We start from the raw sequence: 18,083 nt of genomic DNA, 5'->3' as shown, positions 1-18,083 counted from the left end.
CTTGGTTATACAGATTCACGATCAATTTGTTGAAGGTTTGTTGGATTGACCCCTCATACGAGGAGCCTTTAATCAGATATCCCTCATTCAATGGACCCGACTCCTTCGCTCTTGCCCGAGGAAACACCGCCCTCTCGCGGTCACCCCTGGCGGTGAGCAGTGTGAAACATGACGCTGTGTGTTGTGAATGACACGTCCCTCCAGATGAAGAGATTCCGCCTCCTTCGCAACGCATCACCAACACATCACACAGATCCACGGCAGGGGGGCATATGATTCAGGAGCACGAGCCGGATTATGTTCGGGGTTAATCCACGATGAGGATCATTCCACCGCTTTTTTAAATGTTCCCGTCTTTCTAGCTTTTCCGGTGGAAACGTCGAGCAGCGACGTCCTCTTCCTCGCTCCGCCCCTCGACCACTGCAGATCCTCCTGAATCTTTCCGGAACCACGGACCTCTGCATGCGACAGTCTCACTGATAAAGTCCCTTTACTTTACGCACGATTTCCACCGCGATCCACGAGCTCGGGTCAGGATTTGTGCAGCTTTCATGCATGAGCTTCAACATGGATTAATAATCCCAGCATGACTCGCGCGGACGCTGCTTCCACACCAAACCGCACAATGTATCAGCTGCTGCGGTCGTCTTTACTACTGAACGCCCAGTGCTGGGACGCCGACAGTAAGCGGTATTACCAGGACCTGTTCGATAAGCTCGATACCAACAATGATGGGAAGGTGGACGTCGCGGAATTACGAGCGGGCCTCAAGTCGATGGGTGTTTTCCGCCAGGGTGCTGCACAGGTACACAATACACTATAGATCCAAGGGGCCATCGAACGTTTCAGGAGTTGCGGATCCTGTCTCGCACGTTTTGACAGATAGGTCTTGTGTTCGCGACTTTGTGGTGCAAATGGTTCACTCGATGTGATCTCGTCTTTGCAGAAAATCGTCTCGTCCGGTGACCAAAACCAGGACGGGAGTCTGGACTTCAGCGAGTTCACCAGATATCTGAAGGAGCACGAGAAGAAGCTGAGGCTCACGTTCAAGAGTTTGGACCGAAACAACGATGGTGAGCACAAGCAGGGAGTGACTCGTTATCGGCAGGAGCTGTCTCAGAGTAAAGCACCATGGCATATGTCTGCGTGTTTACAAAGCCATGTGTCCACATATTCATTGTTTCATGTTGCCACAGGGCGGATTGATGCCTCAGAGATCCAGCAGAGCCTCGCAGAGCTGGGCATGGACATCAGCAGGCAGGATGCACTGAAAGTCTTACAGAGGTTTGAGGTCCACTGTAACACGTTGCTTGTGTGTCATGTGGAGGCTCTATCTGGGTCACAGTTGTTCTTTTCACAGGGTATTACAACACAACAAGTCTGCAGGTCACGGGTTAAGAGCTTTCTCTGTTTTTCCTCATAGTATGGATATTGACGGCACCATGATGGTGGACTGGAATGAGTGGAGAGAGCACTTCCTGTTTTACCCTGGACACAATCTGGAGGAGATCATTCGCTTCTGGAAACACTCCTCGGTAAAGGATGAAAACACACAAACACTCTTAAAACACCTCTGTAGATAAACTAACAGGGAGCTGCAGTGGGATAAATCACATGTAGTGAAGTCCTCCTGTGTTAGATCATATAGTTTTTTTCTGCTGTCCACATTTTGGCAGTAGCTTTGAATTATTGCACTCATAAAGTAATCAGGTCACAGCACTATGCTCAGAGTATGCGTGTCTCAGCTCGCACCTCTACCGCATAGTGGAAGTAACGATGTGTTTTGTCACTTGTGCTGCAAAATATTTTTGCTCAATCGAGGACAATGCAGTGCTTCTCTTGATAGACCATGTATAGTGCACTCCACTATCATGGCACCTTTTCTATCGAAAGAAGAAAGAAACTGCTACTTGTACCATCATGAGACATAGAACTAAAAGCCTTAGCTAGAGCCTAGTTTCTCTGCAGCCTTTTACTAAAATGCCACCATGCCTTTATGCTTACAGTAAAACACGAGGTATGTTTATCTGAGACAGCTAGAGCGTGCACCATGAGGGATGAGGCGGCTCAGGAATAAGGATTTCACGAGCGCTGCTAGAAAAAGAATAATAAGCTCAATTCATTTGTTTATTTGTTAAAATAAACAACAGCCACAGCTGCTCCTCTGAGCTTATTCCTCATAATCTCATAGGCCTTTTTTAACATGTGTAAAATTAGTTGAGCACCTGATTTTTGGTCCTTCCGCCTTGAAACTCACATTCATGGTTTTGTTAACGTCCTCTCTTCAGGGCACAATTCGGTAAGTTTGAAAAAACAGTTGCTGCATCACTTTGAAAATAGACTTCTAAAGGAGAAGTGCTCAGTGACATCAACCACACAGCAGGTTGCTATGGGACGTGTACATTCCTGAGAAATATAACTCCTATCACACCGGGTACAAGTGTTTATACCTCCACCAGTGTGCGTATATTAAAGTGGTGAGACAACATGCTTCTGTGTCTTCCAGGTGCTGGACATAGGTGACAGTCTCACCATCCCTGATGAATTCACAGAAGAAGAGAAGAGCTCAGGAAACTGGTGGAAGCAGCTTTCTGCTGGTGCTGTGGCGGGCGCCATCTCTCGCACCGGTACCGCCCCTTTGGACAGGATGAAGGTCTTCATGCAGGTAAAATTTATATTAAAAACATGCAAAACACTCAGAAGAGTTCTTTGACCCTCCAGCACCCAACAGTCCCATTGTGAAACCACATTTATATCGACCTGAATTAAAATTCCACCAAATTACACACATGATTATCAGTTCCCTAAACATCAAACAATTCATTAGTCTCTGAGAATTCAACAAAAATATTGAAAAATGCCCAAATCGTAACGTTAAGAAAACCCGGGATCTGACCCCTGATCTGAAGAATTGAATGTACTTATTTGCTGACCCATTCTGCTTCCTTCCACCAAGTTTCCTCCCTACCCAATTTGTAGTTTGTGCTTTATCCTGCTAATTCATAGACAGACAAAAAAAAGTGGTCAAACGTGTTCTCTCCATCAGTTGACGCACATGCAAATGTGATATTTCTGCACTGCAGGTTCACTCCTCTAAGAGCAACACGATAAGTCTGGTGGGAGGCTTCAAACAGATGATAAAAGAAGGAGGTCCGTCGTCACTGTGGAGGGGAAACGGAATCAATGTTTTAAAGATTGCACCCGAGACAGCAATCAAATTTATGGCATATGAGCAAGTAAGCAAAACAAACCATTGGATGTTATTTATTACACACGCAAAAAAAATAGTTGGCATGTCTTGACTTGTGTTTTCTTTTCAGTATAAGAAATTGTTATCAACAGAAGGCCAAAAGATTGAGACACACAAGAGGTTCATGGCCGGCTCTATGGCCGGGGCCACAGCACAGACAGCCATCTACCCAATGGAGGTAAGACAACTGTTCTATTGCATCATAGGCTCAGCATACAGCCTCATTCATGGAATTCGTTAAACCCCTCCCCCCACACACACTTTTAAAAGTCTTCCCAAATCAGGAGCATTCACACGGACACAGACGGCCTCTGATTTTCTTTCTGTTTGTACAATTAAGGTATTGAAAACCCGACTGACGCTGAGAAAGACCGGCCAGTTTTCAGGAGTGTTCGATTGTGCCAAGCAGATCCTGAGGAAGGAGGGTGTCAAGGCTTTCTACAAGGGCTACATTCCAAACCTACTGGGCATCATTCCTTACGCCGGGATAGACCTCGCTGTTTATGAGGTATGCAGTCTTCCCCCTGAGTGCACTCTGTTGGAGTAGCTCATTTATATGCTCAATAAACTAATTCATCTCCGATTGCAGGGTTACATTAAAGTCAATCAGAGAAATAGATTTTTGGTGTTGTGCTGATGCCACTCTCTCCTGTGCCTCAGAGTCTTAAGAACACGTGGTTGTCGCACCACCCCAAAGACTCGGCTAACCCCGGAATTCTGGTGTTGCTGGGCTGCGCGACCATCTCCAGCACCTGTGGGCAGCTGGCTAGCTACCCGCTCGCACTCGTACGCACACGGATGCAGGCACAAGGTAAACTGAGTCTGACATTTGATAACAGCTAGACTAGACTAGTTTAAAGCATTTTTAACTAGACGATTTGCAAGGCTACATTGGCTCCTAAATGACAACAAAAGCCACATGAGGGAGAGCAAAAAAGATTCGATATTTTATCTGTGTTTTTCTCTATTAATGTCTTGTTGAGCGGCACCAAATGATTCTATAATAGCCATGTAAAATATCTATCAAACCACCATGACAAAAAGCTGTGATTACCTTCAGTGAATACCACCTATGCCTTAAGGTACGCAACTGATGTAGCAGCAGCAAAATGAACGTAACTAAAGTCACCAACACAACATACAGCACACTTGAGAATTAGGTGCAAGAACATAATCCAACAAACAGCAGCGTGTGCATGGCCAGTTTACTGACATTAATATAGGATAGTTTTATATTTTGAACTATTTATTTTACCCCTTCCAATGGGCACTCTCCCTAAGTACAGCTGTCTCATGCTCAAGGCACAAAAATATCTTCTGGATAGTACACTGACCCCCTGACTGAATGTTTCCTTACAGCGTCTCTGGATTCATCAGACCAGCCGGCCATGAGTTCCCTAGTAAAGCGGATCATAGCCCAAGAAGGCTTTTTCGGACTCTACCGGGGTATCCTGCCAAACTTCATGAAAGTAATTCCTGCTGTCAGCATTAGCTATGTGGTTTATGAATACATGAAAACTGGCTTAGGGATCTCCAAATGACCGTCCAAGCAAATCCAAGAAGGAGGAACCGTTACTGTATTTGTCAGACCTGCAAAATGTCTGGAATAACTCCAAGAAGACAGATGGACATGAGACATACAGAGCATGACTTCCTCAGCTGGAACAGGAGCCCAGCGGATGGAGAACTGCATGTATCCCAGGGTTGTCTGTCAGTAGCTGAAGCATTAATCGATTGTGGAGAGCATGCTTTAATTTGTATCCTGCTGTCACACGCGACACACTCACCAAAACAATACTTGAGAAGCAGAAAGAAGCAGAAAGAATTGTACATGAAATATGCATGAAAGGTAATGTTTAAATCCAAACTGCTTAATTTAACCAACTCTTATTCAACCAAAATGCTAACTGAGTGGGACTCAGCGTCTTAACAAAGGAATCATTTTCTCTGGAGAAAGGTGGAGCTAATCACACAAGACTACACAGCAGCATTAACATTGGTTTTCAACTCATTAATAGTCAAAATGATACAATGCCAGTTTACATTTTTAGAGGTATTTTAACACTTTTCCAAGTTGCCCCTGTGACAGCTCCGAACAATCACTGCTCCAATCAGCCGCTGTGAGAAAAATAATTTTCCCTGAAAAATTATTAGTACACTGGAATACGGTGTGTGTGCGTGAGAAGACACATACATACACCTTGTGCCAAAAGCCCTTCATCAATGTTTTTTATTTTATTTTATATATTATAATACTGTATGTCTGTATATCTGTGTACATATATATTTATACAGTATCTTGTCATAGTCATGTTAATTTATGGGGTGTAATGATGGTTATGCAACATGGCAGCATCTTAAAGAAAACACTGATATTTTGCTTTTGGACTGAAAAGCTTGTGAGGAGAGTTTGTCTTCTTTATTTCCCATTTGACACATCTAGAACCTCACATCGAATACACACCCATTATAGGTTCCTGTTACACTCAACATTTCCTTCTTGTTCTGTCACACTGTGGGAATTTTCTATTCACCATGGCTGATGACAATCAAAGCATTTTTTTCTTTATGTTTTCAAGTCACATTATGAGTTCCCAGGTTTTTAAGAAACTATGAATGATTCTCATGATTACATTTTCCTGAACATGTGGACATTTTTCACAGAAGTTTATATGGACTTTGATGGAAGGCTGAATGTAGAGCAATGGTTCAGTGGAACAATGGTTCAGTGATGTCTAGTTTGAAGATGATTGAGATCGTACTGAGTGAGGCGTGTGGACAGCACCACCCACTGGTAAATAAAGAAAAACACATTGGATCAAGTGGTATGATAGTTGTTCATTGTGTGTGTCATCAGAAGATACTGGAAGCAAACCAGAGCCTAATCGTATTTAAAACCTTAAAATGTTTTGTCCGTTGTTATACTAGCATTCCTGGTATTAGCCTTATCAATCTGCATTCTACCTTAAAGTTGAGCCATTTTGCCAAGCCCATTGAAAATTTGTCAAAAATACGTACATTTTCACCACTTTCTAATTTTCTGCCAATTTTGGTAAGAATTTGAGCATGTTAAAGACCTCAAAAAGCCGATTACTTTGCCTGAAAATAATTATAATAATCCTTACAATTTCAATTATCTGTCAGTGCCTGTCAGTGCTCGGGCCCTAATTACAATTTCAATAGGGCCTCAATGTCTGTCAGTGCCTGTTAGTGCTCAGGCCCTAATAATCCTTAAAATTTCAATAGGGCCTCACTGTCTGTCAGTGTCTCTCAGTGCTCTAATTAATTAGATGAGGAAGAGGAAACTTTATAGCACGTTTCAAAAACAGGACTGACAAAGGGTTTATACATTTAAACAGGGCCGGCACTGGCAATGTTGGCGCCCTAGGCGAGATTTCAAATTGGCGCCCCCCAACATACAAACGCAAAATGTCATGCATCCCCAAGAACTTTTGGACTGTATACAGATGCACACACAGGCAGACAAAATTGTAAGCTGTATAAAACAATAAAAAATATATAATAAAAATATAAAAAGAGTCTGAAATCAGCTGTACTGATAGCATTTCATATCATGTCGACAAAAGTAAACATAAATGATGTCCACTATCGGGGTGAATCTTACCACAATATTGTTCTTTCTTCTCCTCCTCTACTTTGCGGTGCTTTCTGAATTATGCACATGGTCATTTAATCTTTGACTCTAACCGCAGTCTATCACCGCAACGTGGAGGTCAGGGACACACCTGAGGTAGAAGCGCAAATTGTGTGTGAGTGGCCGCCTGACTGTTCACACAGGGAGCCATCCAGGAGGATGTTTTAGATGCTGGCTTGCCAAAGTTGGCACGTGTGCACAAGTGATAGGAATCCAAAGCGGTTTTTCAAGACATAGCACACCTTGACAAGGCATGTTTTATTAAATCTATCTCAGATAATTGAATGTCTACTGATGCATGTTGAAATGAGTTAATTATTTGATTAATTTTTTTAAGCTATATTAGGATTAAGGTGTAAACAGAAACAGTTTATCTGTTAGAGAAGGAAATTCTCTTCTAATATTAACGGTTTATCTAAATTCTTCTAATAGACCTGTAGTTTAACTACTTGATGGTTACTTATGTATGAGGTAGGTCTTTTAACAGCTCATTTGTTTTGAATACACAAGTATCCACCATCGCTATAACTGGGTACCCATCATCCATATTGTGTTGTGTATTACTTTGATGGAAGTTTTCTCCTGTTGGTACAAAACGTTTGTGTGGCTTGTACTCTATGCAGTGTAATTCATTTTAACCAAAGGAGATGTGTTGGTAGTAACATTTAATCCAGGATGCTGTGCTCTCAACGCACACTGCATGTGACTATGCAGTATTCTTTCATTACCAAAGCTCATTCAGGACAACAGCTGGAGTGCAGCTGTTTGGTCACAGCCATGGAAACCTAAGTAATGATACTGATGTGCTATGTATTCTCGTTTCTCAGGTTTGTGCTGCAAAAAGATGGCAATATAGTATGTTGGGCATGGACTGCCTGATATACCCCTGTAGCATCCCTGTTTAATTCATTTTCATGCCAGTGTTTTGTGTCAAAATGCTAAAAGTGTTTTTGGAAATACAGAAGGGACACATACTTGAATTTCAGGGACTATTGGTTTATTTTTGTCATGCACTGGTTGCTGGTTGTACATCAAATTGCCCTTGAAGGATAATAAACATTTTCTTTTATGGGCAACTTTAGTTAATGACAAGTTTCACAAACCAAGCAGGGGCAGCAGATGAAACCAGCAGCCAGCAGGGGGCAGCCTCAGGACATCACATGGAAAGAAGCTGTGTTTATAGTTTTTTAAAGCATGTTAAATCATCCAGTATCTTAAATCCAAAAATATAAAAGTAGCTGTCAAATTTATGAAGAAAAGTAGAAATTTTTTTCTCTTAAGTGTTTATCAAAAGCAGGACAGAATGACAGGACACACGTACAATCATTTGTCCATCGTCATATAGTACTAAGTTCCTCACGGGATTCAGCACACAGTTTGGCCTAGTCCGTTAAGTGTTTGTTCTCCAACAAGAAGGTCCTGGGTTCCTATGCTGTCAATATATTTAACTCTTAAAATTACCTACAATTTGTAAACTATCTTACACTGTATACATTTAAATTGACTAAATAAAAAAACTGAAAAAATTAAATTAAATTAAATTAATAAAAAAAAGAAACTGCGCGCGTATTTCTGCGCAATGGGCTTCTGCGCAGCATGTGCGCAATGGGCTTCTGCGCATGATGTGCGCAATGGGCTTCTGCGCAGGATGTGCGCAGTGAGCTTCTGCGCAGGATTTAATTTATTTTTTTTAACTTAATTTAAATTTTTTTAAATATTTCATTTCATTTCATTTCATTTCATTTAACCTAATTTAACTTAATTTAACTTAATTTAACTTAACTGACCTTGAGTCCCCCCCCCCCCCCCCCCCCCCCCCCCCCCCCCGATGTTTACAAAGTTTGTCCTTCTCTCTGCTGACATCAACCACGTGGAGCCACTCGCTGTAGACAGCCGGGCCAGTTGTTGTGAGGAAGAGGAAGAGGAAGAGGAGGAGGAGGAGGAGGTGTTGGATCCTGAGCCCAGAACAACCTGCGGGAGAACGGCAGCTGCTGTCGGTGAGTTCGTCCGCTCAGTCCTCGGTGTCTACATAACGAACGCGGCCACTTATCCTTGCCTTACGTTCCAGCTCAGACCGTCGTTGTAAATTGTTAGCGTAGTTATCTTGGCAGCTGCTACAAAGTGACAGCTAGCTGCTAGCTTAGCTGACAGCAGCAGCTAAAAATATTCCCCCAGTAATCTTCAGCGGGCGCAGACAGAGGGGCGACACAGAGGTAGGTTACATGTCCGCGCTTCACCACAGAACAGGCTGTGTGTGCTTTACGAGGAAACTTGGTGATTGTTGCAGGTCTGTGTGTGTGTCTGTGATAATGTTGTGTGCTTGTTGTTGTTGCTGTGGGACCTGTTCAGGGAATTTCAGGTTCACAGCTTCAGGACAGACACAGTTTCCTAGCTCACGTCTTATCTGTCTGGTCTGTTGTTAAACCTTTTAGCTCCCGGTGAAAGCCTTCAGTCCTGTGGCTGAACCAGACTGCTGCTCATTGTGTTCACAGTCAACATGTCTGGAAACTGGTTCTTGTTCCTGCTTTTCAAGTAGTTCGTTTTCATGTTAAATTGGACATTTCTAGTTGTGTTTGTTCTGTATTTCCAGTCTGTCATTTATTGTCATTATATTGCAACGGTTATACACTTGACGTCAAACTGGTCAGTGTAATTGATTTTTATATTGAGAAACAGCTTGAATATCAATGTTCTGCTTTGATATTACTGATTTTGCATGAAGCAAATGTATATGGAAACAACAGGTCTTGAGGCTATATTAAGATTCATCATGAGTGACACAAATTATTGTCAATGTTACGCATCAGCTTCACTGCAGTAAGAAAGCATTCAAACATGCGTTTAACACCAGTTATTATATTTTTTACTGCAGATTCTATTTAACCGTTTGTGTTGTTTGAATTAGCTTCCATGCTACCTCCACCAAGGAGATTATGTTCTCACCCATTTGTTTCTTTGTAAGCAAGATTGAGCAAAAACTATTTGACGGATTACAGGGAAACTTGGTGGAAGAAGTTGAAATGGGTCAGGAAATAGCTGATTAATAGATTTACTGCAAATTCGGACCAGTATGCAGGGCTTTTGTTTCCCTTTTCCTTAACATTGCATGAACGGCCATTTTTATTCTGACATTTTCACTTATATCTCAGGGAATTTTTAAGGGATAGAACAAAATCAAGCATATCTATGGGACTGGTGTCTATGAGTGTGTGAAATTAGCATTTCCTTCCAGCAGCATTTGAAATAGCGAGGCATCATGGGCAACACAAGCGACAGGGTGTCTGGAGATCGCCATGGAGCCAAGTCTCATCGCTCTGACAGCAGTGGCAGCCACAAAGACCATGAACCCAGCTGCAAGATGGTGGACAGCACAGACGACCCGAACATCTTCAACACCCATGGGCCTGAGTCTAAGGTGCTGCTGGAAAAATTGAGAAATTGTTATGCATAACCTTGTTTGTTCTCCATACACACATTTCAGGTTTCAAAGCCATTAGTTAGGTTTGAAAAACTCTTAACAATAATATTTGCTTTCAGGCATCAGGAGAGAAGTTCACCCCAGATCTGGATGACCTGGTGAAACCTGGTCGTCAGGCTCGGCCCACAGTGATCCGATGGGCAGGGGGAGGGAAGGATGTCTACATAGCTGGTTCCTTTAATAACTGGAACACAAAGATCCCGCTAAATAAGAGGTAACCAGGATTGTTTCTGCTTCCGATGTTGGTACATCACACATCCACTTGTTTTACCTAAGAGCAAACCCTAGTGTTGAACTAATGCTTTTCCTCTCTCCAAAGCCATAATGATTTTGTAGCGATCCTGGACCTGCCAGAAGGAGAACACCAGTACAAGTTTTTTGTAGATGGGCAGTGGGTCCATGATCCCTCAGAGGTAAAAACATCACTGTATTGTTCTTCCTCTTTCTTGTTTCGCACATCATTTTAATTTCAAAGGGATCTGCTCCACACTCTCACTTTCCACATGTTGCAGAGATCTATGATGTCATAAATATGAAAGGATAGGAGCTCTTCAGTTCTTACCAAAGTTTTATATAATAATATCCAGGGAAGTATGTGCAGGTTTTTATGAATCATAATTATACAAGGCCTGATCATAACATCTGGAAACATTTCTGTCCTTGCAGCCTGTGGTTACCAGTCAGCTCGGCACCATCAACAACCTGATCCAGGTGAAGAAGTCCGACTTTGAGGTGTTTGACGCCCTGCAGGTGGACTCTCTGGAGTGCTCCGACACATCAGGTCAGCATCCAGACTCTGATATAGGTCACGCATATGGACCTTCATGGTTTGGAAATGCATGAAAAATACATTTGAATAGCCTTAAGAACTGCTGGTCCAGTTTAGTGCAGGTCCAGGATCCTCATCATCTCTTCTTTCTGTTTACATATAATTAAGATGGATTGAATGGCAAATATAGAAATGTTGCTACATTTCCCCCCTGCAATGTATGACTCTGACTTTGTGATGATGAAACAAGTGTGTGATTAATATCACTGCTTAAAATAGAATTAAACTCCCTGAAGGGATTTTACTCGGCTTTGTCAGGTCTGAAACCTGCTTATCCCTCCTTGTTGTTTCCTTATGTCGAGCACAGACGGGCTTGAACCCAGGACTCATCACTATATGGGCTAAATTGATTATTTGTTGTATTTGTACACTGACAAGCAGCTAACTTTACTTACTACAGCTTTCTTTTCAGTAAGCTGTAAACTGTAAATATGATCAAAGCTTTGGAAAAGTTTAAGAAATATGGAAACCTCATCATAACCGTGTGAATATAGTTCTGTTGTGTGTGTTGACAGATCTGTCCAGCTCCCCTCCTGGTCCATACGGACAGGAGCAGTACAGCTTCAGACCAGAGGAGCATTTCAAAGCCCCACCGATTCTCCCTCCTCACCTCCTTGAAGTCATACTCAACAAAGACACCAATATATCTGTCAGTATTTCCAACTCTCCCATCTCCCTATTTGTGGTCATTACTTACCATTTCCTGATTTAATTTTAATCTCTCCTCTCTGCCTTGTTAGTGTGACCCTGCCCTGCTGCCTGAGCCCAACCACGTCATGCTCAATCACCTTTATGCTCTCTCAATAAAGGTAGGATAAAGGGGAAACAGCTGAAATACTTCTTCTTACTCTCCATCTATTTTCTTTGTGTTCTTCTCTCTAATGGCAGGTTGCCTGTCTGTTGTTTTCTTCTCCGTGTAGGATGGAGTGATGGTGCTGAGTGCGACTCATAGATACAAGAAGAAATACGTCACCTCTCTGCTTTACAAGCCCATTTAAACATCAACTTGGGTGCACCGCAGTGCTTTTAGAAAGCAGCCTGTTTGTATTCTGATGTTTTTCTTTTTCTATCATCACATTTAGCCAAATCCTGCACTGAAACAAGTTTAAAGGTGAGCTCAAGGCCTGTGGCTATTGCTGTGGCTTGGGTTTTAAAAATGGTTGCACTTCTGGCCACACAGGGCTCTGAACAAAAGTAGCACAGTGGGTGTGCAGGGTTTCAGACAGAGATGAAAACCATACTGTGGCTTTTACCTGTAATGACTGCAGACAGATAAGAGGCAGACTAAATCACTGTGTGCATTTAGGTTTTTTGCTGCACCTTGTGATTCTTTGCATGTTGATGTGTAAAAAGTTTTTTTGTGTGCACATCCATCTCATATGCCACCATGACAGGTAGAAGATCTGTGGATCATCTGTTTCATGAACGATCTCAGTAACTCAGGGTGTTTCTAGTGTGGATCAACGATCAGATTTGTAAGTGTTGTGTCAACACCTCCTCCTTCAACTGATTCAGTTGAGTTTTTAACAAACTGATGGCGTTTCTGTTGGAAAGTGCATGAGGAATGTAGAGGATAAGAGTTTGAGCTTCGGACAGGAGCAGTAGATCTGGTTTTGTTTGAATATGAAGTGCAATAATACTGTTGTATCTGATGTTGTCAATTTGGACTGCACAATAAATCATAAATGCACAACCGTACGCGATATACGTATTGCAAAAGACAGCTTGAACTGCGATGGTATTCCATGTGCCATGCCTTCACGCTCTGCCTGTCCTTAGCACTTTACCATCCTGTGGACATGTCAATAGAAGCTTTTAACTATGCAGCAGACGACTCTCGTACTCTCTGGACTATACCGACCCGTTTGTGCTTTTTCTTCTTAGATGTGATGACCTTGCAGTGCTTTACGTGTGTGTGCATCTGTAACAAGCTCTCCTTATCAATAGAATAGTACTGTATGTATCTGTGGCACGTATCGCCACACACATACAAACAGTTTCAACTTGCTGCTTTGCAGGTATTGAATGTCCGCAATGTACATGGAAACATTGTCTGGATCACAGTCAAGTTGACCACACTCCCCTCAAAATGTGACCTGACGCACATTTTCAGATCATTTAACAGGGCTATGAGGATGAATAGCTACCATAAGTTTAAATGATGTAAAAACCTGCTCACACATGTGTGTTCTTTATAACTGTTTTAAGCTCATCTGTATTTTGAGGTATGGTGGCTTCAAACATATATATGTCTCTTGTCAGTCATGTTAATAATTGTGTGCACTTACAGTTCAGTATATGCCCACAGTTGATTCACTATTTCAAGACTCCTGCTGGTGGTCAACTGGACGCTGAAAGTGTTTTGTGAATGTTGATCCATGAGGTTTTGTCCAAACTAGTTTATAAGACAGCTATATGATCTGATGTGGGAGTATATGGATAAACGCCATGGGAGTGTTGATATAAGGCTAAAACCAAAACTTGAATTTTTCATGAATGTTTTGAAAGTCTTTACAAAACCAGTGTGAACATCCACCGTATGGAGTTGTACTTGTTTGAAAATAAAGAAAAGGACATCTTTGTCCTAACTAATTATAAGTATATAACCTTCTGGTGTAGATTTTTGTATCATTTTAAAGAAATATTCCCTCAAAATAAGTTAATCTAGTTAAAGATGAAAGTTTTCTTTGTTGCCAAACATCGTTTCATACCTGGAGTAGCTGGCTTTATCAGGTCACTTTATTTTTCACTTGACAAGAGTTTCAGTTGTTTACAAGACGACATTATAGGACACTGTCTAAGCATTGCTACATCTTCAGCTCAGACTGAAGTTAAAGTCACCGGCCTCAGGGCTTGGTGGTTGGCGGAATAACATCAGCAGTGAATACAAAATTATGTAAATAGAAACTAAATGTGTTAACCGCCAATTCTTGATGAGTAAAGCATTTAACTTTTTGCTACTAGATTGTTAAGTAAACTGCTGTTAATTCTAACTAAGCTTGCTCCATTGCTAACTTGCTCCGTAGCAATGGTTATCACAGGTCTCTCAAAAAAATTGATCGGAAAGCTGCAGCTAATTAAAAATGCTGCAGCTCAGGTCCTCACTCATACAAAGAAAGTGGATCATATCCACTCCAGTTTAAAGATCTTTATACTGGCTCATATATGTTTGAGCTCCTATCATGCCTATGAACCATCTGAACCCCTCAGGCCATCTGAGGGGTTCCATCTGGAGATCTGCTTTCTGTCCCCAGATATATAAACATTTATCTACTTGCAGATAGAGATCAAAATACAAAACAAACACACAGAAGAATTGAAGGTGCATTCAACAAAAGGAAACCACACAAGATTTTAAGTAGTTTATTTATTCGTCCCAAAATCTTTCATTGCTAATACTCAACACGCTGTTAACTGTCATCAGAGACAGGATCCATATATGTCCTGCATCGGCTTTCTAGTTCATTTTACAACAAATCAGGAAAATCTGCTTTCAATTCACATAAAAGCTGCACCAATCAAAAAGCTGTATATACATACGCAACTCAGGACCAGCAAAACATCGTTTCAAACTGCCGTTTGATTCCCTTCTTATTAAATAGCAATAAGGCTTTGTTTACGCTCTAAAAAGGTGCTTTGTGGATCCAGCGTTTCACAATCGATCCAGTCATTGGCTTTTCTGTTGTTTTTTTTTACAGTAGACAAATCTTTAAAACATTTTCCCTTTAACTTCATTAATTTCGTTAGGAAATATGAAGCTATTGAAATACTTGGCATCTTTAGTCTTTTTCAGAGGACTTGAGCGCAAATAAAACCTAAATTGGCAGATTCCAGATAGACAAGCACTAGTTCAAGGCCAATTCTACCACTGAGAGCAGGCTGTAGAAGCTCTGGGGCTAAATTTAAAGGCGAGCAAAGCAACATTAACCAGAGCTTTGTTATCTGTGAACAACACTGTGACATGTCACAAAGGCTTTGCTGAGGATTTCCTATCTATGTGACTAATCGAGTCAAAGTGACACAATCCTCTAACACACACTGCATATGACTCATACACCGCAGGGGGTGAATGTAGCAAACGTGTTATACAATGATGTTTAACATCAAAATAAAATACATAAAGCTATTGCACAGCTACCCAGATGATCAACTTTGCAAAAAGCAAATGTTGGATGTTTTTTCACACACTCAGGCACACACACGTGCACACACGCACACACACACAAAAAGAAGCTCATACAGAAAAAAACGGTTATTTACAGCATAAAATGGCAAATGTACAGCAAGACAACACATCAAACTTAATGTTAAATCGAAGTGATAGGAGTGAGTGAATAACAGAACAAAGATCACACCAATACCCTGCCAAAGTTTGTCATCTATAAGAACTCAATAACCCGTATTGCCATTACCATGGGAATGTTAAGACGGCCTGAACTAAAAAGAAAGACCATAAAGACTAAAGCAGAAAAAATCCACTGTTAAGTTTTGGTCCAAATTGTCGCACAATTCGAAAAATTAATCAAACCACGTGTGTTAACGGTTACCGTCTCTGTGGCTCTAGATCCGCTTCAAAAACAGTTTGTTTAGACAATTCGTCATTCGCATGGATACGGCAAGTCAAAGTGAAATAAGAGTTCCAATTTCAAACTCCGGCAAGGATGGCCAACCCACTGTTCCATAGCTCAGATTTTTTTCTTCCGTTTATCAATCTCTTTCATGCAACAACACTCCAGAAAAAAAAGTACAGTCATTATACTGAAAGTGTCGTAATATAATGAGTGTGACTAATAATCCAGTGTCAGGCAAAGAAATATTCATAATAATAACCTGGTGCAGCATGATCATTCAAGAAAAAACGTTTTTATTGCACATGCTCGTATGAGAACTCCTACAGAGGAGCTTGAATACGCGTTTAGCCTGGTTCCATTTGAGCACTTTGACCTCTCTGTAGAAATCACATCCAACTGAACAGAAAGCAGCCTCAAGAATTTAATTAATTCAACTCGGCTGTTTTCTCTTACAGCCGCACTTTGGTGCCGAAAGCCCCGTCAGGAGCGAAAGGCCGAGTCTTGTGACTGAAATGGAACCGTCCTCTGGCTTTTTCTTCTACTGTTCACAACCCTTGGCTGACATGTCATTCATGAGCTTCCTACACTCAATCTACGTAGCAGTGATCGCCCACCTCCTCTACATTCCTCCACTGTGTCGACTAGTGATACATTGTGGGCGTCATTGTTCTTTGCATTGCATTTGCACAAAAGAAAAGAAGATGTCCTTCTTAGTAGGTGTGCCACCGGGGGGGGGGGGGGATTAACATTTCTGTGGCAGTGGTGGTTGAGGGTGTCTTGTCTTTGAGTGAGCTGTGTGCAGAATTCCCCCACAGGCCATTTCGAACATGCATGAACAACTTGTCTGTCCACAGGCTGTCTGGCTGTCAGGAGAGGATGCTCTTAAACTTTCAGTTCTCAAAATTTCTCTAAATTCTCCAATGCAAACTCTTTGTCTGTTGTGTATTTTTTGGCACTAACCCAAATTCCGATGATTAACAAAAAGTCTGGTCACAACAAAGATATATTGTGACTGAGATCCGCGTGTTAAGAGCATCTTCAACCAGCTCCATCAGTAGGACATAGGTCACTGAATCCATCAGAGGCACATTTCACACACCTTCTTCTGTCACACACACACACGAGGTAAACTGCTGCCAGCATCACTCATAGACAATCATACATGGTGGTAGTTGGGGGAGGGGGGGGGGGAGGGGGGGGTAAGGCTCGAGGTGCAGATAATGCTGTGCACGTGTTGCCCAGAGGGGCGAGGGAGGGATGGACGGAAGCACTCTTATGGCAAAGGCTGGGGAGGAAAACAGGGAGGAGCTTGAGGGGTCTTGGCTGTTGGAGCACAGAGGTCAGAGAGCTGGTAGGGTTGAGGCTGGTTCTTATCGAAAGTCTAAAGCAGGCACTCGCTGCTGCGCTTTCTCGTGGCCGGACGCAGAATGGCACTGCTGGTCTTCAGGAGACCGCGATCAGCAGGCCATACTCTGGCAGCACCTCCTGGGTCCTCAGCTGGGTTCAGAGACAAAAAGGAGAGTATACCAAGAACCGAGTTATTATACAGCTTCACACAAATAGTCCTGATTAAACTCACAAACCGCTGGTGAGGTGAAATGTTCAAGGAGTAGTTCAGCATAATGGCAAGAGAGTTAGATAAGACGATTTAATGCACTTTTATGTCTGAACGGTGAAAATGACACTATTGTGTAAAGAAAATGCTGTTTCAAAAGACACATCTCAGTCTTGTATCATTATGATCCTGCCCCGATCAAGGAGCAGCAAGGAGGGGTTCATTGCCCTGAGATCCGCCTCTCAGGCTCCATACGGGCCTGCCTTTCTATTATTGTTTTACCTTCACTTCAAAAAAATATATAATTCATTACAATTTCTCCACTATTTGAAAGCAGCATTAATGACCAAGCTTCAAAAGTACTTTACATTGTTTTAGATGTTTTTTATGTTTAAATTTGATATGCTAAGCTATGCTACCTGGAAACACAGTGGGGGCAATCTTCTCACCTCACACTCTGCAACAAAGCAAATTCTCCTTTCCCAAAATGTGAAACTATTCCTTTAGAACAAGTAACACAACAGAAAAGAGCGGGTTGTTGTGCCTCATTAGTTGTAGTAAAATTCCCAAAAAGCAACGGCTAGCAGATGAAGAGAATGAGTGAATAGTTCAGCATTCACACGCTTGTGAAACGGTGACAGCAGAAACCGGCGTCTGATTATTTTAGCACTACTGTGGGGGTCTGACGCTGTAAATAGACTCAACCATGACACAGTGGACACATAACATGGACACTATGGTGCAG

At 42.0% G+C, this 18,083-nt stretch overlaps 3 protein-coding genes across 12 annotated transcripts in view; 2 read left to right on the top strand and 1 right to left on the bottom strand.

The window, feature by feature from the left end:
* Positions 1–219: 219 nt before the first annotated feature.
* On the top strand, positions 220–6,068 carry LOC133968789 (mitochondrial adenyl nucleotide antiporter SLC25A24-like). Its single transcript, XM_062404994.1, has 10 exons — positions 220–805; positions 947–1,073; positions 1,197–1,284; positions 1,424–1,535; positions 2,507–2,665; positions 3,084–3,236; positions 3,321–3,428; positions 3,591–3,758; positions 3,911–4,061; positions 4,610–6,068. Exons 1-10 carry the CDS (start codon positions 587–589, stop codon positions 4,789–4,791), a joined length of 1,467 nt encoding a protein of 488 aa, XP_062260978.1. The 5' UTR covers positions 220–586; the 3' UTR covers positions 4,792–6,068.
* A 2,722-nt stretch (positions 6,069–8,790) lies between these two features.
* prkab2 (protein kinase, AMP-activated, beta 2 non-catalytic subunit) lies at positions 8,791–13,810 on the top strand. Of its 4 annotated transcripts, none has more exons than XM_062405000.1 (8): positions 8,791–8,902; positions 10,141–10,320; positions 10,443–10,597; positions 10,703–10,796; positions 11,050–11,164; positions 11,728–11,861; positions 11,953–12,021; positions 12,133–13,810. In XM_062405000.1, exons 2-8 carry the CDS (start codon positions 10,162–10,164, stop codon positions 12,208–12,210), a joined length of 804 nt encoding a protein of 267 aa, XP_062260984.1. In that variant the 5' UTR covers positions 8,791–8,902; positions 10,141–10,161; the 3' UTR covers positions 12,211–13,810. The 4 variants fall into 4 exon arrangements, with proteins under 4 accessions (XP_062260984.1, XP_062260986.1, XP_062260985.1 ...); XM_062405002.1 differs by having other exon boundaries at positions 8,797–8,902; positions 10,138–10,320; XM_062405001.1 differs by lacking the exon at positions 8,791–8,902 and adding an exon at positions 8,909–9,118.
* Positions 13,811–14,560: 750 nt separating this feature from the next.
* LOC133968330 (myomegalin-like) overlaps positions 14,561–18,083 on the bottom strand; it is a 43,000-nt gene continuing 39,477 nt past the window's right edge. For all 7 annotated transcript variants that reach the window (XM_062404315.1, XM_062404309.1, XM_062404314.1 and 4 more), the window contains one exon: positions 14,561–17,280. In XM_062404315.1, coding sequence (XP_062260299.1) covers positions 17,165–17,280 — 116 coding nt within the window. In that variant the 3' untranslated portion in view covers positions 14,561–17,164. The remainder of the gene's footprint in view (positions 17,281–18,083) is intronic.

This window comes from Platichthys flesus, chromosome 14 (genome assembly GCF_949316205.1).
Source record: "Platichthys flesus chromosome 14, fPlaFle2.1, whole genome shotgun sequence".
NCBI lineage: Eukaryota > Metazoa > Chordata > Actinopteri > Pleuronectiformes > Pleuronectidae > Platichthys > Platichthys flesus.
The sequence above is the reverse complement of the archived record's forward strand: the minus strand, read 5'-3'. Positions and strand labels throughout refer to the sequence as shown.